The 27948-nt window shown below is 48.5% G+C and overlaps 1 protein-coding gene across 4 annotated transcripts in view; it reads left to right on the forward strand.

The window, feature by feature from the left end:
* LOC119445417 (uncharacterized) overlaps positions 1-27948 on the forward strand; it is a 199906-nt gene that overhangs the window by 135971 nt on the left and 35987 nt on the right. For all 4 annotated transcript variants that reach the window (XM_037709707.2, XM_049663279.1, XM_037709709.2 and 1 more), the window contains exon 2: positions 7073-7180. In XM_037709707.2, the coding sequence (XP_037565635.1) occupies positions 7118-7180 (63 nt within the window). In that variant the 5' untranslated portion in view covers positions 7073-7117. The remainder of the gene's footprint in view (positions 1-7072; positions 7181-27948) is intronic.

A 27948-nucleotide genomic window follows, 5' to 3' on the forward strand; every position in this document is an offset into this window, starting at 1 on the left:
GTGCCAAAACCGTGCACGATCTGATTACGAGGCACGCCGTAATGGGGGTACTCCGGATTACTCGACACTACCCGGGGTTCTTTAACGTGCACCCAGTGCACGCTACACGAGCGCTCTTACATGCTGCAACCATTCGAATGCGGCCGTCGCAGCCGCAGGGTTGAACCTGCTCCCTCGTGCTAAGCGGCGCAAGTCTATAGGCACTGAACTAGCACGGCGGGTAGTGCTTGACGACAGGTGGGAACAATAGCGTTAAAAATAACGGCATGGTTCCTTCTTTCTTTCCGTTATACGGCTCTCGGTCGTGATGGCAACTTTTTAGTGTTCTGTATTCGCTGCTTCACGTAAAGTTTAAATGTTAAATCCAACATTTCGGCGTATTTACGAGCGCGTAACATTTCCTATAAATGCCTGAGGAGCTGCGCAGGAAGTTTGGGTCTATGTCTTTGACGTCATTCCTAGTTCAGTGCCAAAAGAAAAGCTGCAATGAATAAATTAGAGAGTAGAGGTTAATAAATAGTCAATTTTCATGGTCACAGAGACCAAAGCATTGTATCAATAGTAACAGCTATTCGCTGCACACTCCTTCACCTTCCGGCGAAGCGTCATTAGCGCCCCAACTTACACTATTAATTATACTCCGGAATGGTGCTGTCGCGAGAAACGACAACGACGACTGGAGGCTTACCGACAACGACAGAAGTGTAGATACATAAGCTAACTGCTTCCTCTGTTGTCAGCTTCATTTGCCTTTGCAAGCTGGATGCAAGTTAATTAACGTGTGCGTGCTCCTTAAAACCGCATTAAAGCCACAATCTTAAAACAACGATCGCTCGAAGTTCCGTTAAAAATCATGATTCAGTATGTACCTAAGCACCGTCAGAAATTTATTAAGTGGCAAATCAGTGAACTCGGCATTTATTTAATAACTGCGGTAGCACGGCGACCACACTCATTTCAGCGAGACCGGGGCTGGCGTCTTGCTGAAGAAGTATAGTTAGTAAAAGTTCAGCTCACTAACTCGACTGTAAGAGTCACTAGACGGGAAAGCGAGATTTGTACGCTGTGCGCTGTAGACACCCCATTGTTTTAAAGCGAGAAACTGCCCTCTTCACCGAGTCAGCCACGCGGTTATAAATTACGGTTCGCTCAGCAAAGCGGCACTAGCAAGACTTATCGAGCGAGTCCGTTTGTTAAGCTGACGGTCCTAAGCGAAACCTCGATGCTGCTCAGTAAAACGGGACATACTAAAAAGGAAAGCTTAAGCGGATAAGCTGATGTAACCGCGTTTGCGGTAGCGATTCCTTGTAATCCCAGTCACGAAACGGGAAACCGAAAGCTTTTTCGCCTCAGAGACTGGAGCCCTTCGCTGCAGGCGACACTGCCTCGGCCACGGTGTAAGATGTAGAGTATATATCTTACACCGGGGGTGGCCTCGGCACAGCATCCGACTGCGCTATAGACTAGGGATACACCACAAGCGTAAGCTGTAACGACCGTTAGCGAAGTAAGTGTTTAACGGCTTCCATCCTTCGAAAGTCAGTTGTTTCTTAATTTTGGCGTGCCGTCAGCCACCCTGTTTGTCGACACTTTGAGCCCTCGTTTTTGTTTCGCTGGAAGGCGTTGTTGCACGGACGAAGGCAGACAGTGAAAATAATGTGCCAGAGAATATCTAGAGGAAGACAACATAGCAGAAGCGGTGCAAGTCCGGGAACTGAACTTTTAGCAAGACTTGGTTTGGTGACTAATGTCTTCCTTCCCATGAAGCTCGGTTCCGCTTCGCAACACCCGTAAAAGCACCGACACCTCGCCACCCCTCTCCCCCTCTTCGGCCCGTTTAGTGCTTTCTCTGTTCTGTCGTTCGCACCTTGCTCTGCGCAATAGATGGGGCCCGAAAGAAGTGAAACTAAAGTTGCGAAATTGAAAGCGCCGTCGGCGCGTGAGAGGGGCGACAAGTTTGTCCGACTATTAAGCTTGCACCGCCCGCGTTCCTAGTTCCTTTGTTCGTTGCCGCTGAGAAATGATTGACGAGCGACATTAGGCCGTGTTTTCTGAGGCAAGCTTATCTCTACTTCGTAAGCAAGCGCGATGTTATAAATATGCGCGCAGTGGTTACTGTACGTAAGGGGCGAAAAAAATAAGAGCTTACCCGCAGCGGAGTCGAATAAGGCGTGGGTAGGTAGAGTCGCCGACTACGAGGATTGAGGCGAATGAACATTCAAAACTCAGCTCGTTTCTGGTATAGGCGAGCCTGGCGTGCATCGCGCCGTTAGCGCCTCCGACGTAATAGCTGTGCTGAAGCGCGGTTTTGGCCAAGCCTTTCCACACTAAGTTCACACGTAGAACACCGAACTTCATTTTAATGAAAAAAGGCGTGCACGAGGAAACGGTAACTCATTAAACATCTCGCGTTTTTATTGCCCAAGCGTGCGGATGTACGTTACACCCGTAGCCTGTGACGGCGTATAAAGGAGACCACGAAGAAAAAAAAAAAAAGGCGGCAGTGTCATAACCACGCCGTTGCTAACGACACGCTGTTGGCTTTATCGCTGACAGCCGGCAAAATCTACCTGGCTGTCAAATATATTATCTCTGTGTGCATAGAAAGACCAATACGGAGCCCCGAGCGCTTTTTCTTCTTTCTGGGTCAGCGCGCGGGGCGACGACGCTGCCGGCGTGATAGTTTCGCCAGGGGATACGCGGGCCACATTAGGCACCTCGATTTTCTTTTTCTTCCTCGTCTTTGATGGTGTCGTAAAGACGTCTTGTCGCCGATTCGGCGACTTCATTTGTCGACGTCGTCGCAGTCACGGGTCGGTGCGTGGCGCTGCTCTTGTCGGCGCCCGCTAATTCCGACCCTAACGATCGCCGAGGCGCGACGCTGTACGTATGTGTGTCGGCAGCCACCTACTCCGTTTGCACGGAACGCATGAGCCAACGCGGCTTTGGTGACTATACGGTGCACTTTCTCTCTTTCGCCTCTGTGCGTGTGCATAAGTGCACGGATATGTCGCTCAATGTGTGCGTGGAAGTGTGTGCGCATAAAATGAGGGGCGGAATCTCGCCAGTCTGTTTGCTGACTGCAGGGTAAAATGCGCGAAAGCGATGATACACAGATAGACCGACACGGTATGTCTCTGTGTCGCCATTTTCGCTTCTTTTACACGAAGAAGGAAGACCAAAATGCGCAAGTTTTCACCCTAGTATATGTGTCGAACGCGTACGAGTTCTTGTTTATTCTTAGTGCGCGTGCGTGTATCTCAGTCTTTGTGTCTATGTTTCCAAGCACATATATCTATAAAGCTGTAAGGTTGACGACTATACGAGGACCATGGAGCGTGATAAGATAACTCGTCAAAACGCGTTTCTCGCGTTTTTTAACTGCCAGTTGGACAGTTCAAAGAGGACGGAAGCATTTTCTATACTTTATTTTAACCAATTTTTATTCAGTTACCCTACACGTCTCTCCCCCATTGAAGGCGGGGAAGAGTGAGCTACGCGTACATAAACATGCTGCTAAGGAAAGCAGCTTCTACCGAACAGAAGTTCTGTTGTCGAAACGCTGTGGTATTGGTTGTTCGACCACTGTTTAGCAAGGTTCGTATTCTACGCATGATATTGTGCGAAATATTATAAATCAGTAGGTGTAATCGTGAGACACAATACCCAACGGGCGGTCATGGGCCCCAGGTTGCACCAGCTGCTCTATATAGCCTTTGCCGTGCATCACAGCAGATGTGTAAAGCAAAACGCACCAATTATTACGTTATAATTCCGTGAACTGGCTGGTGACCCGTGGAACCTATGGTTGTTTCGAATTAGAACGGCGGAGCGTATCGTAATTTTTGTTCCCTTCTGTCTCTTCTTTTTATTTGGAAGAATGTGTATATTTGGCCCCACGATGCGTGCACCAGTGCATATGGTAAAAAAAAGTTATTTGTTTTTTAATATCTTTTGGGAAGGAAGTTACGTGTGGAGGTTAACGGGGGGATATCCCCTTTTACGACTAGCGACAGTGTCCAACATTTTCGGCCCGTTGGGTATAACCAGAGAATGTCAGCGTTTTACGGCTTGGAATTTACGAGATTTCCCTTCAGCAGGTTGGGCACGACTGCGCACAGTACGCACTAAAACAATATATGACCGCAACCATTGCAGAGATAAGCGGGAAATAATCATCCGTCGCCGCGATTTATGGCAAAGGTAAGCAGGACAGTAGCGAGAGGGAGACTTAGACCGATAACATTGAGCACTTTCACATACATGGGCCTGTTGTGTGTGTGTGTGTTTTTTCTTTTCTTTTCTATGCCGCTGACAACGGATTATAGGCTCTCGCGCGATAAAAACATATTGCCCGAGAATTATCTGACCAGTGCATTTAATTGCCCAAGTCAGCCTAATTCTAAATTTATCGGCCGTATTTCTCGGCTTTGTGTGCGACTCCTCCAGGCGTCGAAGTTGCACGGGAAAGAGCAGAAAATGGCGTCGAAATAATATTCAAAAGGAGTGCGTCACAAAATTGTACGGCGAATTACGAGAGGGATATAAGGCTAGTAAGCCATCGCATTCACGCCGTCTGTATATGGAGACGCCGCATACTTTTGGATGGTTCACGAAAGTGACGAAAATAAATAAACTGTTAGGAGCCGCCTATCTAGCGGACGAGCGTGAAGGCGTTGCAGTATAGCAGACGAGAAAGAAAACGTGCTGCGCCCCCGCCTGCCATCTTTCTTGTTGTGGGGCCACTTGCTGACGATGTGCAAATATTGTATCTAAACCCTTTCTGACATTCCCCCGTAACAATATATTGAACATTGCGCTGAATGTACACGTAACCCTCAATTAACCAAGCACAATACCATAGGTCATTATAGTACAAAATATAAATGAATATAAAGGTAACTTATGATGCTCACTACAGGGTTCGACAACACAGTGGACAAGGTGCTGCGCATCCCTGGTGCCTCTGTGTTTTTCAAGCAAAGCTTGTATTGCCTCACAAGTGTCGGCGGCGGTAGAGGTGGTGGTGTCACGCTAAAAGCCTATCGAAAACCTGTCAAAAACTTGCGTCTCGTTCGGTTGACATATACCAAAATTGGCATGGAAGGGTCCGAATGTAAGACTAACATGACTGATAGGTCATGACATCAATAACATCACATGCTCGTCAGCTACGTCATGATTCATTCATTCATTCAAATAACTGTATTGAGTGCCCTGCGATTTGGTGGGGTGGGCCTAGACCCCGCCTAGGCTTCGGCCAAGGGTTCTTGGCCCTTGGCGGCTTCCTCGGCTCGCTGGACGGCCCAGAGTTGGTGCTGCAGGTCCGAGCTGAGCAACGCAGACTCCCAGCACGCGCGGAGGCTGTCGCTGTTTGAGGCTGCATCACTGTTATCGTGTGTTATACCCGCACATTCCCATAGGATATGCTCTAGGGTGGCTCTAGAGTCGCAATGTCTGCACTTGTCAGTCGTTTATAAATCTGGGTGTATTATGTGCATGATAGCTGGACTCAGATAGGAACTGGTTTGTAACTGCCGCCATTCGACAGACTGTTCTTTGTTTAATTTTGGATGAGCCGGCGGGAATGTGCGCCTCTGCAATCTATGGTGTTGTGTATTAAAGATAATAAAATCACGTGTGGCGCATACCCGCATTGAATATGCGCGTAAGAGCCATATATGCGGTTATGCGGTTATGAATATGCGGTTATGAGCCAAGGACAAGAAAGAAAGAAAGGAATCCGACCAATCATGGTGCGTCGCGGGGAGGGAAGTGGAACGAAAAAGGGTTGGCGCGCTGTCCGCCTCGGCTAGTCCGGTTGTCTTCAACAAGGCATTGACGCTTTGGTGGCCTCGTGTATCATACAGGTCTGTGGTGAAATTCCGAGGACATTGACCTGGGATCAAAATCTGTCATCTAAATGGCTGAGGCTAGTATGCGCAGCATAGCTTTGAGAATCGTATAGGTTGGATAGAGGCGCAAAATTTGTTTTATAGTTTCATAACATCCTCAGGAGTGACATCGGGTGTTGTATGTCATTTAAGTGAGGAATGATTAATAATTCCTGAATTGGATGTCCAAACGCAGTCGGTGCGCTTAAGCTGCGCCATGATGGGAAACCCGGGTGGCAAGTCGCAAGTCAGGGTTCAGTGAATACGGTCGCTAATTGGTTTATTCCCGTGGATTCGCATGTGTGGTGCGTCTCACGTGACGCCTCTTGTGATTCGTCTATGTTGTGTTCATGTGAGCTCGTTGTACGTTCTAGTGTCACCTGTTCTGTGAGTCGTCTCTTGAACACCTATGTGACATGACTTTATGATGCTGTTGATGTGTTTTCCATCGTTTTAGTGCATTTATTCACCTCACTGTCTGACTTTATTGTTCTTGTTTCATTTTGTAGCTTAGAGCTGGCTTGTTACTTCATATTTATTACATATTTGTTCTATGTGAAAAGCAGTAGCCGGCGCTACCAAAAGGTGCCAATATTTCTTACTTCTCATCTATTAAGAAATATCATAGCGTGATGCAACCAGCCAGTGATTAAAATTGGCGCGCTGCATCGGTTCTCTACCGCGGTATTGGTACTGATTGATCTAGCTGGCCAGCCGAGCACGCGTCTTCATCTGCCCTCATGCTAACGAACGGTCCCGAAGCATCACACTAAAGGACGCCATTGTGAAGGGCTCAGAATTATTTCTGACAAGCGAAAGTTCTATAGCGTGCATCTAAACCTAAATAGAGTAGCGGTTTTGCATTTCACCTCCATCGGAAGGCGGTTACTCCGCAAATGCAATCGGGACCCACGACGTCGGGCTCAACAGCAGCCTTGACGCCATAGCTACTTACCCACCATGGTGGGCACCGGAATTCAAGAACGTTCTTCGTAAAACTATTCTTTAGAGAGACATGGGCTCATGCTGCACGTGGTCCATTATTATTATCAACTTCTGTTCACGGGATACAGCAGTTGATAGTAATAATAAGGCATTAACCTGGCTCTTGCACTGAAAAGAGAGCTGAAGGCACTCCCAGGCGGCAACGGCTCACGTGTTGTTACTTTCCTTCGCAGAGTGTACGCCGGGGTCTGTACTTCGCCAGCAGCTCAACGACGGCCATGAAGCACATCGTGTTCATCACAGCCTGCGTCCTCCTCTTTCTCGCCGCCACCAGTGCAGAGGTGAGCCACTTCGCTCCCAGCCAACTTTGCTTTAAAGAACAACCCTTTCCGAGACGAAGCTTTCAGTCGATCTTACCCGTGTACCAAAGCCTCAAAGGACACGGGGTGTTCTGTAAAAAAAAAAAAGGGGGGGGGGGGGGAAATACACGAGAAACTTAAGTGTGCGTTACTCTGAGAGCAATCGCTCGTAAGTTTTTCGTTCAAGTTTCCAGTTCTCCGACTACACCGCAAAGAACATATACAAAAGCACACGGTAAGGCATAGGTACGAGCTGTGTTTTTGGAAACCGGAGCCAGTGTCGTTATCGTACCTGCCCTCTCCGAACACTGCAGTGTAGGTGGCTTGACAGCGTGGCTGAAAGCAATTGGACCGAACATCCATGGGAGAGAAGGTTAAATGTCGGAATGGCTCGATATTGACGCCACGGCTCGCTAAGGAGCGCCAGAACCGTCCTAAAACGTCGCAGATGTAGTCACAACAAGCGAAAAGAAACTTACGAATCGTGTCATAATGTACCGTAACTCTAAAGTGCTCTCATATCTTTATAGCTTTCATTGACAGATGAATTTTGCAATACTTTATGGACAACTATTATGGGGGGAAAAATTACTCAACGACATGAAAGACTCAAAGTGGAAACTAGACTCCGTGATGAATTCCCTGGCTCTAGAGATACACTTCTCCCGCCATTATCAATAGTAAAAAAGAGGAGACGTCCTTCTTTGAGCGCTCGGTATTTTGCGGGAAAGGCCGCGACAGCTTGGCGAACCGTGGTACACGCACTCGTTGGTGGCAACACGAAAGTTATGCTGTGTTTTACTTATCTAAGGCGATCACATTATCAGCCAGACGCTTGACCTATTTATGTGCGGAGCTAGCGGCACAAGACCATCCAATATAAATTGCTTTCTCAACAAAACATAAGCCATCAGCAAAAATGTCTTTCTGTTTTTCCTTTGTCATTCTGTCCGTGTTGTTAACCATATATTATAGCTCGCGGGTGCGCACACGTTTACAATAATTTGCGGTCTGCGGCGGCCATCAGCACGCCGTGTCCGCACGAGAGCGTCAGCGCGTCGACATCAGTAATCCAGGCATTTAGCACACGCCTGTTCGGAGCATTCGCCCCTCGACTACGCCGTAAACAGATGCGTGTTCCCGAAAAGCGGCGCTCGGCGTGGAATCACCGCACCCTGGCAGCAGTGCCCGATCATTCCAACACTTTTGCCTCCGTCAGGATGGTCATCCCGTACCGCGCGAAGTACGTCCCTCTTCCTGCTGCCGTTCTACGTGCAAGGCCATCGGTGACAGGCTTGCGTTCTCTATGGCGACACGCTGCTCGCTCTGTCGGGCCCTTTGTCACGAGCACCTTCCCACTTATTGGCGTTCGGGCGCGCGCTTCACGCTGACGCTGAGCCTGGATTGCCGACTCGATCCGGCGTAATTGGAATAATGATGAGCGCTGAGAAGAGATGACGCTGCTGAGAAGTGCCCATCTACACAAGTCGACTTTGCGTAAACCGAACACACACGTCAAAGATATGCACTTTCCCGGTTGATGATTTATGGATTTTATTGGCGCACGGGCTACACTTTTCCGGTTCTGTCGCTATTATCTCAGTTCAAGGCTACGTTATTGCATGTAGATGTCGTCGGCTCTATACTCCTCTTATCTGATTTAGCACATGTGCAAAAAATAATGAAAATTTTAAAGCAATGATATGTCATAGAAATTACAATAACCCGTTTTCGGAGATGCATGGATTTTCGAGGAAATAGGGAGGTTATAATAAAAGAATACAATTGTAGTTTTCTTACCTATGTTTTTTTTTGCCTATACTTAAGCCGCACATCTTAGAAGAACGAAACTCGTAAATTCGTACACGCAGCAGTCAACATAACCGGAAGCTGTGAAGCTGATCACCACTTGAGAGATAGGAAAAAGAATAAATTTGTTGCTTCGTTGAAACAAAAATAAATGCCTTTTTTCAGCTCCGAAGGTTCGAGCTGAACCTGATGCCACTTCGATTATTCACATTTCGTTCCTACTATAGACACCAAAGAACTTGGACGCGGGTATTTCGCGATATTGCGCGGTATTTATATTCCGCCGCAGAACGCGTTCGTCGTGGGCGCTACACGTACTGATAATAGATATGATGATGGAACGTGAACTTGGATTACATCCTACGAGTTGGAGGGTGAGAGTCGATCCAACAATGGGGGCGGCTCGACTGGCTCGAATGCTGCGGAGCTCTCCAGTAATAGTTCCATACGTGCTTCGGTCGCACAATGGGAACGACCAAAAAAAAAAAAGCACACTCGCAATTTCTGTACAGCTAACACGCTGTCAGCGAAATCGGGAATTACTGACCACATATCTCGTACGTTCTCCGCAGCTGTACGAACGTGTGTAGTTTCACCACTTCAAGCGACGCGTCCGAGTAAGCTTTATAACCTTCATAGCCGGTTCTGTTTGTTTTACTTGAACGTGTTGCACCGCGAAATTTCATTACAATTTATTCGGCTCTGGATTGATAGGACCTCTTGGTCGGAGAGTGCGCTGTTTGGCGATGGATGCAATTACAATGGCTGCGGTATTCGAAGCATGTTTCATTCAATCAGTGAGGCGGGATTTGGGCATGTCGGCTGGTAAAAGAGAATGAGAAAGAAGCTAAAAAACAAAAAAAGTAACATACGAAGATGCTGTAAACGTCCAGAAATAAAATTCCATTTGGTCCCCCGTCGAAATAACATTTCAGTGCTGTTCTTTAGAGTCTTTTCCCTCATTTGTTGGCGCATAGCTTATCCTTAAGTTAATCAACTATTGTGTATATTGTTTCGTATTTGTGGTGTCACGATTAGTGTGTTGCGTTTCACGATGTCGATTACATTTCTGCCTTTTTTTACGCCCTGCCACGTGTGGAAACGCAATTACTATACTGACGATTACGATCAACATGTCCAGACATGTACCGTAACCCGCTTCTGTCAGAATAAATGCACTAATTCCGACCACGCACCCAGGACCTGCGTCGCGTACACGCAGCTCATGTCGAAGACATTTCGAAACGCGAATGGAGCAAGCGACTCCACCCCAGTCGAGATTAAACGCCGTCCGGCACAAACGCAGCATCTGCTGACTCGACGCGAAGGAGCCACCGGCGTGCTCTGTGCGCCTCGGTGGCATTCGCGTGAAAGACACCGAGAGAACCAGGGATGCCCTCCGGCCACGTACATTCTTCCTTCGCCTGTTTGCCCACGGGTTGTCTCGGAGACGGGACACCGCCCGCGTGGACGTTTGGTCTCTTGCTGATTCGCTGCTTCTGTGCCACGCCATGTTTGGCTCGTTCCAGCGCATTGGGCTCAGCTAAGACGCATTGCGCATATAGAAGGCCCGAGGCATGGGAGCGTGCGTGTATACACTGCCAGCGAGAATAAGGCATCGCCAGTGTTTGATATCCGAGAGCAGAGGTGGTGTTCGCTCCATCCTCAGCATTCCTCGAGGCACCTACTCAAACAGGTGGCCTACGCATGTCGCGGTCGTCTATCGCTGAATGTGCGCTTCTATGTTCTTTGGCCAAAGCGCTATTTCCGAGTGGGCCGATGTACTAGAGAAGTGTACTGAAACTTCATCTGTTTCGTCCAGCCAGCTTGGCCAATTCTGGATACCTCTACTTGCATCCTCCCCCCCCCCCCCCCCCGCGCGTCTTTTTTTTTTTTTGCTTTCATCGCGTACTCGCCCGGGCCACTTCCAGTGACACTTATTCTGGACTGTCCACATCCGTATTCTTCTTGGAGCTTGCGCAAACAGCGGCGAGGTTCGGCGTGGAAGCAGCCGCAATTTTGTCGCTATGGCGAAGCGATCCTTGCTGTGTGCCAAATAGAGGATATTGGCAAGTGCTTGTCGACGTTCTTCAGTTTGCGCGCTTCGAGTGGGCTCACTTTGAAATACACTCCAGCTCCGTCTCGAGACAGACAATATGCGTCACGCGGTATAGGTAGCCAGAATGAGACTTCGAGCTGCCAACAGCGCCCACGTTAGAGAGGGAATGATCAGCTACTCAATCGCTCGCATACTCGCTGAGAAACCTGCTCACACGTTCGCTCACTGACTATTATAGACGTTCACACTTATAGGCGTGATTATTTTCAGTTGCTTTTTGTCTACCCTGTGTTAACATTGCACGTGGGTTTCACGGGCAAAGCGGCAGCCACCGCTGTTTCTCGAGGATCCGCGTGAAAAGATGGTTGAGCACGATCAAAATGCTGCACCACACAAGTTGTACTTCATCTACCCGCATGTAAGTTCGAAGCATTTAGGCTACGAATGGATGGGGCAAGCACGATGAAACCACCGGCGAAGAGTTTGGTTCGCCGGAAGAGTATCGAAAATATTCAAATAATTTAGTCTGTAACAAAAATCCAAAGAAACAGTTGCATTATAAGTGGAAGTACATTAAGTTAATGAATTGATAGGGAATGTGAGCACTCACCCGCCGGGGTGGCTCAGTCAGCTAAGGCGTTGCGCTGCTGAGCACGAGGTCGCGGGATCGAATCCCGGCCCCGGCGGCCGCATTTCGATGGAGGCGAAATGCAAAAACGCCCGTATTCTTGCGTTGTAGTGCACGTTAAAGAACCCCAGGTGGTCCAAATTAATCCTGAGCCCTCCACTACGGCGTGCATCATAATCAGAACTGGTTTTGGCACGTAAAACCCTAGAAAAGAGGGGAATGTGAGCACATGTGGTAGTAACTTCGCAATTAACTCGCACGGGACAAGTGTTCAAAAGCAAATAGAAGCGAAGGATGCGAACTATTGTTTATTTTAAACAGAGCACGTATTACGCGAAACGAACTAAATATTATCCTCAACATCACTGTGGCGATCTGATGTTAGCCCATGTGAGCGCGTTTGTTTATGAAGGTCTACAATACGAAGTGCGGCTGCGCGATATGCTCAATTCTTTTGTATATCCTGTCACGTATTTCGCACTGTTTTAGGTAAGAGCAAAATACCATTAGGGCCGAGATCATGCGATACTGCAAAAAGCCGTAGACGCTGGGTCACACGCGGTCCGCGATCACTGAGTTAAACAGCTCCGGTTATGTGAGACACTCTCGTTCATTGCACTTGTCACGCGTGTCGTGTCAAAGGAGTATTTATTTCCGCGGCAATACCTGGGGCCGATGTAGCAAAGCTTTCAGTGCATATGTATTCTTTTCCGTTGGTCGATCTCCTTCGCCAGTGGTATGCGCAGCACCAGGATTAGCTGGACATTTTTATCTCAAGAATTAGATCGTGAGGGCTTATTGTGAATACGGAGCCTCGTTCATAAAGAACGTGGTAGTAAAGTGTGCTGAATGAATTTTTAAGAGCCGTTTGTTTTAAACTGCACCTAGAAGCCCTTATGGCTCCTTGGTGGCTCCTTTGCCGGCACAAAGACCTCAGGCCACGTTTTCGAAACTTGTTGTGACACATCGAGGCTGCCTTCCATCGAGATTTACACCAGCAGCAAGACCACTGTCTAGAGCACTGCACGGGCCAATTTTTGCGGCCCGGGCCCGGCCCGGGCCCGTTTTTACATTGGGCAGCCCGCCCGAGCCCGATAAAAACTTTTATGGCGAGACCCGGGCCCGGCCCGGGCCCGGAAATAATCTACGTTACCCGCCCGGCCCGGCCCGCCACCCCTTTACCTTAAGCCCGAGCCCGGCCCGAGCCCGACTCGAAACCGGCCCGAACCCGCCCGAGACCGAAAAATACATGTTTTTCAGAGTTGAGAAGCCCGAGAGAACTCGCAGAAAGCCCGAGCCCGGCCCTGGCCCGCGTAAAAAAACCCGAGCCCGGCCCGGGCCCGGGTCAAAAAGCACACGCCGTGCCCGAGCCCGGCCCGAGCCCGTGAAATAACTCCTCTGCCCGGCCCGGCTCGGCCCACGGGCCGAGCCGGGCCCGGGCTTTCGGGTAAGCCCGAGCCCGTGCAGTGCTCTAGCACTGTCACCCCCGTGGTGTCTACGACAGCCACAAGTACACCTCACGATTCCGGGAATTACGAAGATCCGTCATTCCATGGTAGCTCTACGACAGTTGTCATTGCCATTGCTGAACGATGCATATGAACTAAGAACGCAGGTTTACACCGATGGATCTGTCTCAGCCACCAGCTCCACAGGCGCTTTTATTGTAATCATCATCATCATCATTTATTTGCTCTTAAGGGCATTACATAAGGGGGGGGGGGTAACAAATGGCAACCTAGGGTCACATAAAAACAAAAACAAAAAAGACATTAATACAGGTTGCAAAAAACAGTTAAACAGAGTAAACACATGAAAATTACAAAGCCGAAAAAGGGCTTACTAGTGGGGCGGTGGACAACACTGGTGTAATAATAACTGTTTAAATTTTACAGAATTATTTTCATTGACGATACCATCAGGAAGTACATTCCAATCTCATATGGAAGTCGGCAAAAATGATTTATTGAAAGCGTTAGTTGAACCATGAATGCGTTGAACACTGTGACAATTAAACAGACGTCGTGATGATCTCATGGGTGGCAGAATTAGGCTCTCACGTAAATGAGGAAAATTATAATACAGCTTCTGAAAAAGGCAAAGACTTGCTATCTTACGACGGGATGCCAGGGGGGTTAGACCAATCGAAGCTTTGATGTTAGTAACGCTCAACCGAGAATCATATTTGGACGTTATAAAACGAGTAGCTCGATTTTGTATTGCCTCTAACGCCTGCATTAGGTACTCTTGATGGGGATTCCAGATAGGGGATGCGTATTCAAGTTTGGTACGGATGAAAGTTTCGTATGCGATTAGTCTAACCGTGGGCCAAGCAAATGTGAGTGATCGTCTGGTGAAACCTAGTGATTTAGAGACGCTTGCAGAAAGCGACGTGATGGGCTTTTACCAGCTTAGATTACTTGTTATTTCTATGCCTAGTTACCTATAAGATCACTGTCTCTCCCGACCTTACAAGTCACAAGGAAGTTCAAAGTGTCCCACATAACAACTTCTACGGCAACAGAACTTGCCGCCCTACGTGCTGCTGTTCATTACATCGTAGAAACACCGCCTCGTAAGTGGGTCATTTTTTGTGACTCCAAGGTAGCCCTTCAGAGTCGGCAGTCAGCATTACGATGCAAGACGCATGAACAACTGGTGTTTGAGACCAGAGAGGCTCTCCATCAAGTCCTCGTGAATGGACATGACACCATCTTTCAATGGCTGCCGGGGCACTGTGGCATCGTCGGTAATGACCTTGCTGATGATGCCGCCCAGTCAGCCCATAAGGAAACTCTGACTGTTCCTATACCCTTATGAAAGGACAGACGCTGCGAGGGGTGTTCGTTTACTCGCTCAAACCGAGACAGCAACGTCATGGAGCAGCACGATTTTTTACGAACTGTCATCTCCACCGGCTGGATCCTACACTGAGGCTACAAATTCCATCGAACTTCCCCCGCCGTGATGCAGCTTTACTTTGCCGCCTCTGGTTAGGGGTGGATTTTACGAAAGCGTACTCATTCCTTCTGGGCATGTCCGACACACCAATCTGTCACTCGTGCAACTGTGAGGAGACAGTGGAACACGTGTTGTGCTTTTGTCATCTTTATGAGACGGAACGCGACATTCTCCGGAGTTTTTAAAGCGATTAGACTAGAGACCGTTTTATGAGAAAAAGATTCTTGGACTGTGGCCCCACGCGTCGCAGGCTTACAAAGCTACGCGGGCATTGTTACCGTTCATGAAGTCGACAGGCCTCAGTGGCCGATTGTGAAGTGTTGGACAACCGCACGTGTTCATACTGCGAGTACTTTCTTCCCTCTCTCTCCTTTCTTTTCATCCCTTTAAACCCCTTCCCCCGTGTAGGGTAACAAACCGGACGTGCGTCTGGTTAACCTCCCTGCCTTTCCTTTCTTCTTTTTCCTCCTCCTCCTCAATGGTGATTTTCATGCTATAGCATTGTAGTAGACGGTCTGCGCCACTTTGTAGCTCGCCGCCTGACAAAGAAGCATGCGCGTCATCATAGCTTAATGGTTAGAGCCCAGCCCTGCTGTGCTGGAACATTGAATCCCACTGTCAATCGTGCATTCCTTTATAGCATTATAGGTGGACTTAGCCCGTTTTGGAGGTATCGAACAGAGAACTCCTAGTCTGTTGAGCTTACACAGCGGTACCACAGTATGCGCGAAATGGCAAGATTGTAAGAAATACGAGGTAGAGAAGCGCGACTTTGGCAAATGACAGTTTGTATGGCCACCCGTGATGCACGCGCGCGCAGCCATAGAGACGTCATAATATTCCTTATCTTAAGTATGCTACCGCATAATTCGGTGTTAACTTCTGGCTTAGTTTTTCTGGTATACGCCTAATATGAACATGTCTTACAATAATAAATTCAACGTAGTGAATTAAGCCACTTGTTGCTACGTGAACGATTACCTACTCCGACACCGTGCTTCATTTCTGCACGGTACGCGGTAACAGTTTTGTTTTAGTAATGTTTAAATAATCTACAAAACAATGTGGGAACGCAAGGTGAGCTGAGGAAGTCCTTCAAGGTGAACTGTGAGAATGCAATTTGATCTATCGATGAGTTTACTTTTCAATCGTTTCTTTTTATGCTTTTTTTTAGAATGAGGATGACGAGGAAACCGTGAGTATGAAATTGAGGCAGTGCTAAGCGTTGGTTTTGGAAAAACCACTACAAATTTTTATCCTATTTAACCAGCCTTTCCTACATAATCCTAAGTTTATCTCGTCCGCACAGGTTTATATAATCGATTTAATCACACAGCGGTATGATTAAGCATTGAATGTAAAATTTTACCACTGCTGTATGTTGGGCGCTTGGTATTCAAACTTGGCTAACATATTTAGCGCCAGGGGAAGAGGACAGAAGGCAGAATTTGACAACACAATTAGCGCGTGGTGTTGTGAACGTCTCCCGTCTGTCCTCGTCCGCTGGCGCTCAAGATGTTACCCAAATAAAATTTTACCTTCCAACCACTGCTTCGCTTGGGAGATATGTCGGTCTCTCTCTCTTTCACAGGATTTAGCATTGACTGTTCCACAAAAAAAGGCATGAAAGCTTGGCTAGTCTTACCTGGCACAATTATCCCTTAAACACCAGCATAACAACAGACTACATTCTTTTTACTGAAAGACAAAGATAGAATGGCTTACCATCAGATACTGCACTCATAACAGGTGCATCTAGTACCAGGAACGCCAATCAAGATGCCACTGATTCATAAAGTGTTGCATACCTTCTAACAGTTGGACAAATCGTGTCCATCGCACCCATGAAGTACCCCTGCTTCGTAACCTTCAGGTATTAGTAGATAAATAACTAAGTATTTAAATACAGCATGTATGAGTACCAAGCCTAGACGGTGCCGCAAACCGAGTAAGTGCTGTTAAGATACTATGGATGTTTTACTAATGGACGTAGACATACTACTAGACGTCGATGAGCTCAAAAAGGGGTGGCGAATGAAAAACACATCGCTCTCATCATGAGTATATTTCCAGAGATATGCCTAAGGCACTAGAAACACGTTGATCACGCAACTTTACGATAGCACACGAACATAAATGACAGCTATGCTAACCATGGGATAACAACGATGCTAACAATTATTCTCACGTATTTAAATGCCAGGGCAGTATTATTTCGTCACAATCTTGCATGCGGGAATCCTCAACGAAACTCATTTTACCTATTCTTTACGGAATGAACGAAGGAACCAAGAACCAACCAGAACCAGGACAACCGAGTGTTCAGATTGTCTAAGAAATTGACACAATGAACAAGCAGCATTTGAAGTTATGGAATCTGTCACTGGCTTCATGCTGACGCACATTATAGAATTTTAGTCCAAACGTAATCAAAAACGGTTACTGCACCTTTACCTGAAATGGTTTCTCCTTTGCGTTGTTTCGTTAAACAAATAACAGTGACGAAATTCTATATGGTATTTAGGTATGGCAAATTAGTGCTGCCGTTTATGCTGATCAGCTGTGCAACGTAACCCTGACATGTGTGCGCCAACGGCTCGCCGTGTATACAGGGGCAAACACATCGTCGAGCTCTCTTTTGCTCTTTGTTCGTTACAGCTTTCGGTATCCTGACCTAGAGAAACACTGGAAAAATGAAGTGGTTTTAAGTACCAATGCATAAGTAGGAATTGAACATAATGAAGAGATTATTTAGGGTTGAGCCCCCCATTGCCATTGGCATTACGCTGAATGGAAGACAGTACTATAAGCAGCAGTGCAGGATTTTTGATAATCTTAATTGTACTTATGTTACCAATGCACTGAAGACAGTAACATCAGGACTCTCCAGCAACGTGCTTGAGTGTGCTGCAGGTATTCACTTGGGCAAATTGAAGAAAAAATCACAGTCCGTCTGCTGAGTAATTCAGCAAAACCGTAGCAAAGGCTGGAAGCAAGCAAACTGCCAAGTAACGAAATATTTTTACAGTTCATTTCAGAGTGTTTAGAATGCGGATGCATTCGAATGTCTCTACGCATGTTAATTTTGTGGCTAGCTTCTCGGGTAGTTTCTATTGTAGCATCATTTTTTGTTTGTCTCCTTTTCTTTCCGATCACCGAATGTTGTAGCTAACCTTTATTATTGTTATTCGTTTCCTTTGTTCATTATTTCCTTTCCTTGTCATTCCCAGGAAGACGACAAAGCTTTTGTAAGCGCTCCCTTTTTCGTAATTCTTGCATGCAATAAATGGTTTTTACACATGCGCGCGCTTTTTATAATGTTCTGCACGCTCTTTTGTCCATAAACGAACATCGTTTGCTCGTTGCAGAACATTCGTTGCGTCTCGACACACGTTTATTTTACGGCGCAGCTGTTCGAACCTCGTTATAATGGCCATTCCGTCGTCCACAGCTTCGCTATAGTGCCTAGAATATACTTACTCTAGGCACTATAGCTTCGCCAAGCTGGGGGAGAGAGACCTGAGAGAGAGTGAAAGCAGAGTATAAAAATAGAATAGCGCAGCATAGTGGATGCGAGGTGGAGAGGAGGAGTTAGGTAGGTGGTAGTGGGACGCGTAGAGCTGCTGCCGACACCGACCGTGTTTCCCCGCGTTCGCGCCGAACGCGCCCGGTGTCCGTGACTGCAGCTCGGCAGGTTTCGACCTAAAAACTGGACACTCGTCAATTCCGAAAGACTGAAAGCGATAGCTAGGGAAGCTGAAACCAAGCGTCGCAGAAGTTTAGATTGAGAGAAGCCGAGAGTTCGCGTAGGCGAAGAAATGAAGATAAATGAAAATACTTGGTTTCCCATACTGGATTTATGAATTACTGTGGCTTTGCTAGAAGAAAGATTGCTAATCTTAGCATTCTCAATGTGCAATGGCATGTGAAAAAAATTATGCGTGACTCTGCTATCGCAAACACCAAAGACCAGCGGAGATGGGGGAAGCCCAGCAAAAGTTAGACAAAGTGTGTGGTTTGCCACTACTTTACTAGGCTTTCCCCAGTTCTGATCTCTGGTGTTTGCGATAACAGAGCCACGCATAATTTTTAAGTTTAATTCCTTGCGACCTTAGAGGAGGCTGTGTATGACTGCGCCGCTCGTGCCGACCTGTGGAGTGCGTAAAACCCCTTTCCAAATGCAACAGTACAGGTAGTTAGGGTGTTTTTTAAAACAGAGGCTTTGCTTCTGGAAGAAAGAACGCGCACCTTTTCAGGCGCTCCCAAAAACGCGAGAAGTTAATTTTGTGACTCCACGAGACAGAGATTTCAAAAAGCGGAATTCTCTTGCTGTCATTTGTAATGCTACAGTTACCGCCTTTGCACACAAAAAATGGCAATCTATGCTAAATTTATCGATATAGAATGATTATATTGCCATAGCAGGACAAAAATGGTTCTGTAAGTTTGCAACTTTGGCGAGAATGTAAGGTGCGCGTGAAGACCGCGTAAAATTAATACTCATTCAACGGGCGCTGTAAACTTGGCGCATGCGAAACTATTAGGAATTAAAGTTGCAGTGTATATCTTTATTGTAGGCTGAACAGCCTCAACAGTCGCATCCCCCAAATTCTAATGTTTGCAGAGTACGTTGTTTTTACAGAAAGTTATTTGGGTATTTAAAAAGGACAGCACTTCCACAACCTGCGTAGACTTAATGCTTACCGTCATTTATAAAGGCTCATCATACCAATCGCTTGAACTTGAACACAAAATGTTTTACCTATTTGCGATTTCGAACACAGATCGACAAATGCCAGGACAACTTGACGCATCGTGCCCATTTCATGTAGGGCACGGTAGAAGTGGTTTTCAAAGAATCGTGGGACAATGATCTGTTTCCGGCTTCCGCAATCGCTTCCAGCGTTAGGAGTCCACAAAGCATGGCCTTAGAGATTGACTACCGCTACTCCGAGAGAGCCGTCGTTTGGGCTGCGAGTTGGACGACGCCTATCCGTGCATGTCGCATGATATTCGCTTAAAATGCTCTGTACCAAATAAGTTTGTTATTCTCTAAAACATTGTCTGAGCTCGTCTTAAATGTGAGCCGTGAAACCTTGAAACTGTGATACTTGCACCAACTAGTTGTGTGCAAAACAGGAAGATCCTCGATGGTTGCTCTATTTATGTAATGCTGCGGTAGACCCCTACTATACGGACCACCTGAATAAGTTATTATTGCGATCTGTCCATTGGATATGGACACTTTACGCGCATTTCTGCCATCGCCTTCATCGTCGCCGTGAAGTTCCATATCAAGTCCACGGGCGATAAAATCGTCGCCGCACGCTGTATTTGCGAGTGACAGCAGGCGACGGTGAGACGGCAATCGCGGCTCGCGCACACTAGGGCGGGAAGCGGTAGGCAATCGCGCAGTCTTCCAGTCACGCACAACGCTCCGGAGGGAGGGCAGGGAGGTGGAGGGGCCGCGCTGTACTGCGGCCGCGCGCTCCCGCCGTGCCGGAAAGCTCCTGAGGGAGGGAGGGTAGGCAGGGGGTGTTCTGCGCTGCCCGCCCGCACGGCTGTTTCTATGAAGCCATGTGCGGCGGGGGCAGATTCCGTCGTCCACTGTGTCTTCGCGGCTAAAATCGCGTTGATGCGAGCACCAGCACGAAGCTCAGCTCGCTCGCTGCTGCTTGCTGCGCGGTCTCACTCCAGTGTTTTGACAGCGAGTTTCCGCGTTCATCGAGTGAGATGCATTCATGTTTTTTTTTTTTTTTTTTGTGCGCGCGCGACACCATGCTTGTTAATTTAGTTAGTGTGCCTATGTTTACAAGTTTATACGCCTGATAAAACTACTATGCCCTACTTTGTATAGCTGCCCACTAATTTGCTATCGCAGTCGATGCTTAACCTTGCGGGCGAAACTGCGCCTTTTTTATGTAATATCACGTGCACACGACGTCACCATGGGAAAAAACAGAGAAAGAAAAGCTGAAAAAGATTGAAGACCCTTCCCCTACCGGGAACAGGGGGGCACGGTAAAGCTTTTCCTGCCCTCAAAATTGAGTTTCGCGTTCCCTGGCGTCGGGGTTCGCTGCCCGTCGATGACGCTGGGCTTCGGTAAGACGGACTTTGAACGTGGGATCCGCTGCCTGCCGCTGTAACCGGGCCTGGGCTTGGGCTGCCTTAAACGCAGGATCCGCACGGCGAGCGCGAGCACGTTGACGACGTTTATCGTCAAGAACGGCTTGATCCGCCGCGAACCACGCGTCGCCTTCCCATCCGTTTGCCGAGCGTGCACTGTAAAGGAGAGCCAATGCAACGCGCTCGAGGCCCTTTCCTTTCCTTGCCCTTCCCCCGGCGCGCGCCCGCTCTTGATTGGGTGCTCCCGTCACGTGTTACGGGCGTGTGCCGAACGTGATTCAACGTCTAGACCCAGACCGCTTTTTCGCGGTGACACCTACAACCGGTGACAGATACCGACACTTGTGAGGCGGCACAAGCTTCGCTTGAAAACCACCCATGCAAATGTTCGGTCACGAACATCCAATAAATAGTTCGGGAAAACTTCTCGCTTTCTGTTTTGACGCTTCAAGCGGCGCGTCTTGCCACAATATCGTGTTGACCTCACTGTTTTGTTTCTCTTTTCTCATTCCGCAGAATCGTTTGCTGACCGTAAGCATACTTCCCATTTTATTTTTTATTGTTTGCGAGCTCGCCATGAAACTTGAAGACTGCGAGCGCTTCTTGTGAAAAGCGATGTTTAGAACCACTATACTATCAGCACAGTACAGAAAGACATCGTAGTTTTTCCACTCGCATGCAAGGAAATTGAGCGTGTGAAAAAGCGGGCCTGACGAGGTAAAAAATTACGTGTCGTATTGCGCTGTAGCTGCCGCTCATGTCCACACGAAATTTTCCAAATATTTCTTGAAGCAGGCCACTCTTTACGAAAATGCCGAATAATGGCTTGAGCCAAGTCTCATGGTGTATTCCCTAGATTTCCATATAAGGGTGCGCATCCATGACACGAGAGACGTCATTTAACAATGGACAGCTAAAAGCTCCAGCCAAGAACGCAAGACGCTACATCGCATCATTAGAAGACATTGTTGAAAAGTAGCGAACAATATACGGGCGCTCGAAATTGCAACTTCATAGAGGAGTAGTCAAGCAAATCGAAGGCACCTGGAAGAAAGAGCCCAACTAATAAAACATCGTGCAGATCAAGCATAACTTTCCGCTAAGGATTTCTCTTTCTCCGTCTTGCGCTGCCAGTCGTTAGCTTACTCCGCTCCAGTTCTCGTCACCCGTTATTTTCGGTGAGCCTCTGCTTCGTGCTCCCCCTTTCCTCTGTCGGAAGCTCTCGTCCCGGCCTTTCAACATCAGCCCCCGCTTACCTCTCGATTCCCGCCGCGTTTTCGCCGAGGGTCGCGACGGTGAACAAAATGAGAAACGTCGAAACACAGTAACTCTCTTCTTCTGTCCTCCTCGTCTCCGCCTCCCTCTGCGCGAGCTGTCTTTCGTTTGCTCTTTCAAGCATCCTTGCCAGTGCTTCGCGTAGTACATACTGTGTGCATACCAAATGAATGCTCCCGAATACTGTATGCACTCTTTCCTCTAGGCTTTCTTCTACCATCAACTCTTTCGTTTTGCCCCTTCTAACCCCCGCTGCGTAGCGAATCTGCCGACGTGCCATAGACGAAATCCGCTTTCGCCCGTCGCAATTCTCGTCAGAGTCTGTCACTTGAAATCTTAGAAAGCGGGCGCCCTGGCATTACTTGTTGCCGCGAAAGGAGGAAACATGCTCTCGCATTCAGCGTCGTTTTATTGCTCGGTTTCCGCAGTGCTCGGCAATGTGGTGTTTGCGAGAACATCAAGTTGTCTCAATTTGTGAGAACAGCGAACTATAGTGTTGCATCTTTCGTCATCTTCAAGCGTCAGGAAATGACGCCAGGCAGGTGCACTTTAGAACAGTGGGCAGCGCCATAGTGCTAGCTTGTGACAGAGAATATGCCGATCTCATAAAACAGAGTGCTAAAGTGCCTGTTGAGTAACTGCCTGACCAGAAAAACTAGAGTTTAATCACGGTATATAAGTTATTACGTTTGTGTGTCTGTTTTTTATAAACGATGCACGCTCTCGACTGTGCAACGCAGCCGGTACAAATTGCAAGCTACTTCAGCAATCTGGTTACGTGCTTAAGGCGGATAAACTGTAAGGTCGACGTATCAGTCTCTAAAGAAATCCCGCAGAGACTGTGGAATGCTGACATCTTTCTTTTTATTTTTTCGTCCTTAACCCATTCGGCCCTGGTGGTGTAAATTGACGACATCAAAGAAAACTTTTCAGGCTATTCATGAAACGAAATAGATAAAGTTAAGCGTTCAACGTCAAGCTTGCGTAGTCTTGAGACAATTGGCAGCACTTAGGTCGAATGGGCCCAGAAACGCACAGTTCTGCAGAAAAGTCAAACTAAGGAAATGAATAGTAGCAGTAATGCTCTTCGTTTCACTCGAGGATGTCGTCAGTGCCAAGCAACGTCGGCTTGCGATTTGATAATTTTATTGTGCTATGAGAATAGCGGCTCGAGCAAAATAAAAATGAACAAAGTGGTTCTTGTGGCTTATATGGAAACTCATCTTGCGGTGCACGAATTTGACGTCATCAGGGTTCAGGCATTGTAAAATTAGGATTGAACTGCGTCACTTAGCTGTCTTCCGTATGTTTCCCGAAGCGTTTTCTGCAAGCATCATGCGCATTTTTGTTGTTCTTAGGCGTAATCATTCTTTCGAGAATGTTATTTAGCTGAAAATGAGATATAACCCCTTATGATATCCAGGTGGATATATTACCACACCTTGCAGCACGACGAAGACGCGCGCTATTCCACGCGCGATGCGTCGCACCTGCTTTGACGGGCGCCGGCAAAGAAGCAGACTAAGATCCTCCGATCCGCGCGCGGGTGCTTGACTTTTGTGTTTGATCAGCTGGCAGTCAGAGATTCGGATTCAACGCTTCAGGTCACCTGTTCTCCTAGAACGTGACATTTCTGGTGGAGGTACTGGGTTGCGTCGACCGATGCAACCGACCCCTCCTAGAAGCAAGAACATCAGCGCCATACCGGAGCTTATGTCAGTGCACCGTGCCAGCCGGAGAATTCGAAGACTGGCTCCTGAGATTGTACCATCATCCGGGAGCACAATGCCTACGGTGGAAGGTATGGTTGCGTCAATACCAACTCATTACACGCTGCAGAACCCACGAGTGCCACGTTCCTTCCACGGCGACCTGTATGAAGACGTGAAAGACAGGCTGGACGACTTTGAGCGAGTAGTAGATTACAACGAGTGGGACGACCGAGCAAAATTAAGAAATGGGTATTTCAGCCTCGAGGATTGCCCTCGCACCTGGATCTAGAACCGCGAAGAGGCCCTGACATCATGGCGTGAGCTACGTCGGTGACTCTTGGACACCTACTCGAGCCCCGATCGCCGAGAGCGAGCAGAACGGGCCCTCTAATCGCGCGCTCAGAAGCCCAATGAAAGTGTTCTGATGTACGTTGAAGACATGACACATGACTTCAGGCGAGCCGACCCTAGCATGCCGGAAGACAAGAAGCTCCGTCATTTCATGCGAGGTGTCAAAGAACAGCTTTTCGGTGGGCTTGTTCGTAACCCGCCGAGGACGGTTACCGAGTTCCTCACAGAAACCGTTGCTATGGAAAAGACGCTGCAGCAGCGGTCGAACAAGCATGACCGGCAAGTAAATGCTGCTTCGCCAACCGTCGGTCTGGGAGCTTTAGCGACTAACATTGAAGTGCTCCGCGAGATAATACGATCTGTAGTCCGCGACGAGCTGCAGCAGCTGCACCGGGTGCAGCAGCCTAAGGTCAAATGCATCGCCTACATCGTGCATGACGAAGTGCAGCATGCACTCCGGGTACCTCAACCTCGCTCCGAAAGAACACTCCAGGGGAGTGAATTTCGGCGCACGACATACGCTGACGCGTTGAGGCGCAGCCTCTCTACATCGGCAACGCCCCCACCCGCGACGAGTGATTTCCAGTGTGTGACATATGGAGACGCATTCAGCCGCTCCATCCCTGCATCAGCTCCGCTAGGTCCCGTTGCGCTCCACTCGGCACAGGCGGTACCTTCACATCACATCACATCTCTGCGAGGAACGCTACGACACAGGATGATGCCTGCCACCCTAAAGCTTGTCTTCGCGTTTCCAACGACAGCGTGACCATATCGCCCGTTCCAGAGTCATGGATCAGATGATATCCGAAGGGGCGCGCAACGGTGGAGTCCTAGCAGAACGCAACATTTCCCTTTTGCTGAACCAAGGAATTAGTGCGGCACGAGGCATCGTTGACCATCTAGATCGCCGGGCTGAAATATTGCTAAAAAAGTGTACCAATGAGCATCGACACCTTTTTCGCGGAACTGCCATCGCCTACGCTGAAGCCTTGGAGGACGTCATTGAGTGTTTCACTTCTGAAGAAACTGACACCGATGAAGCTTCGCTCGCAGGCATTGACATCAATAACGAGCTGCTGCAGGAGAAAAAGAAGGCACTGCGGCAACTATTATCGGAATTCAAGGCGTGCTTTGCGTCTTCGTCTAAAGTTAGTCAAACACCAATCGCGAAACACAGAATAATCACATATACGACGATGCGCGTCCTATCCACCAGCAGCCGTATCGTGTCTCGCAGAAAGAACGCGTGGCAATCAAAGCAGACGTAAAGGAAATGATTGACGATGGCGTTACCCAGCCTTCAAGCAGTCCGTGGTCTTCACCGGTCGTACTCGTGACGAAGAAGGATGGCACACTTCGTTTTTGTGCTGATTACCGAAAGCTCAACAACGTCACAAAAAAAGACGTTTACCTGTTGCCGAGCATCGATGACTCTCTGGACCGGCTACGGCGAGCTAAGTACTTTTCATCTCTTGATTTAAATAGCGGCTATCGGCAGATTGAGGTCGACGAGCGGGACCGTGAAAAAACTGCATTTGTCACTCCAGACAGTCTTTACGAGTTCCGGGCGCTTCCGTTCGGATTTTGCTCTGCTCCAGCACCATTCCAACGGATCATGGACACTGTGCTGGCGTACCTGAAGTGGCAAAGCTGCCTCGTCTACCTAGATGATGTGGTCGTTTTTTTTCAGCCAGTTTTTCTGAACGTCTCATTCGACTACGTCAGGTACTCGAGGCAATCCGATCGGCTAACCTACCACTAAAGCCTCAGAAATGCCACTTCGGCTATACCAAGAGCTGAAGTTTCTTGGTCATGTCGTCAGCGCGGAAGGCGTCTTTCCCAATTCCGACAAAACTGCTTCTGTGGCCGCTTTTCCAACCCCTACCGATAAGAAAAGTGTCCGACGCTTCCTGGGTCTGTGCGCGAACTATGGACGCTCTATCAGTAATTTTTCAAAGATTGCTGAACCACTTGCTCGTCTCACAAGAGAGGATATGCCGTTCATTTGGAGCGCTGAACAAGAAGCCACTTTCGTCGCCTGGCTTCGCCGCTCGTTATTGGACACTTTGACGAACAGGCCGAGACTGAAATTCGTACAGACGCCAGCAACATTGGCCTGGGTGCTGTACTCGTACAATGGCACGAGGGCGTTGAAAGAGTTATCGCTTTCGCAAGTCGCACTCTATCGCGCCCAGAATCCAACTACACCACTACGGAGAAAGAGGGCATTGCAGTCACATGGGCTCTTGCAAAGTTTCGGCCTTACTTTTACGGCCACCCATTCAAGGTCGTGTCAGATCACCACTCGTTGTGCTGGCTGTCAAACATAAGGGATCCTTCTGGACGACTGGCACGGTGGAGCCTACGCCTGCAGGAATAGGATGTGACCATCGCATACAAGTCCGGGCCCACACACGACGACGCCGACACGTTGTCGCGCGCGCCTGTCGAATCTCCTAATCAAGACATTGAGGACGACAGTGCTTTCCTTGGGGCTGTAAGCGTGACACATTTGTCCCAACAGCAGCGCGCAGATGAGTAATTCGGCCTCTTTCGAACATCTGGAAAGCCGCAACGCCACTCTTCCCCGACATAGAACTCGCGGACTGTCGTCCTATTGTTTAGAACAGGGCGTACTGTATAAAAAAAAAGAGCTCTGCTGCCAGCAACAAAACCTACCTTTTGGTCGTGCCAGCAGAGCTTCGTGACGAAATTATGTTCGCCTGCCACGATGAACCTCCGTCGGGCCACCTATAGGCTACGCCAGAACCCTTGCTAGAGTGCGAAAATCGTACTATTGGCCGAAACTTGCCGCTTGCGTTAAACGGTATGTTCAAGCCTGTCGTGAGTGCCAGCGCCGGAAGTCGCCAGCTGTGAAGCCTGCGGGATTACTGAAACCCATTGACCCACTTCGAATACCTTTTGACCAAGTCGGCATGGATTTCGTGGTCCCGTTTCCTCGGCCATCTACGGGAAACAAGTGGATAATCATCGCCACATATTATTTAACACGCTATGCATAAACATCTGCCTCGAGGCACTGCTTCCGAGGTTGCGCAATTTTTGTGAACAGCATTGTGCTGCGTCATGGCGCCCCATCGTGCGTCATTACCGACCGAGTAACGGCATTTATGGCACGGCTCATTGAAGACGTTTTAAATGCGAAGCATTTCTTACCGGCGGCTCTGTATGTTGTCCCGCGTCCCACACCCCCACAGCGCATGCGCGTCCCCTCCCGCTCTCTCTCCTACGCTCCCCCCTTTCTCTCCTCTAGGAATACTCTACGGAGCGGAGCTCGCGTGTCACACCCCCACAGCGCATGCAAGTCCCCTCCCCTCTCTCTCCTCTCCTACGCTCCCCCCCCCCTTTCACTCCTCTCGAAATCCGGAGCGGCGCACTCGACAGGTGCTGCGACAGCTGCATACTGCGCTGGGGGCGCCACGGTAGTTCCGCGGTATGAAAATGCCGGAGCGCGCGCGCCTCATTCTCTCTCCTGTGCTGCGCCGCGATGAGCGCTCGGGCCGCTGCCGCGAAACCATCTCCCGCTCAAGCTAACCATCTCCCCGCTACTTCGCATCCACACATGGTTCCCTTTAGCAGGAGATGGAGTGATTTTCGTTTCTATTTCTATTAAGTTACACGACGCATCGAAAGACCACTGCCTATCACTCGCAGAAAAATGGCCTGACCGAAAGGCTCATCAAAACGATGACTGACATGCTCTCTATGTACGTAGACGTACAGCACAAAATGTGGGATGAAGTACTTCCGTACGTAATGTTTGCGTACAACACCGCGACGCAAGAGACCACATGCTTCACGCCGT

The sequence above is a fragment of the Dermacentor silvarum genome, chromosome 3 (assembly GCF_013339745.2).
Source record: "Dermacentor silvarum isolate Dsil-2018 chromosome 3, BIME_Dsil_1.4, whole genome shotgun sequence".
NCBI lineage: Eukaryota > Metazoa > Arthropoda > Arachnida > Ixodida > Ixodidae > Dermacentor > Dermacentor silvarum.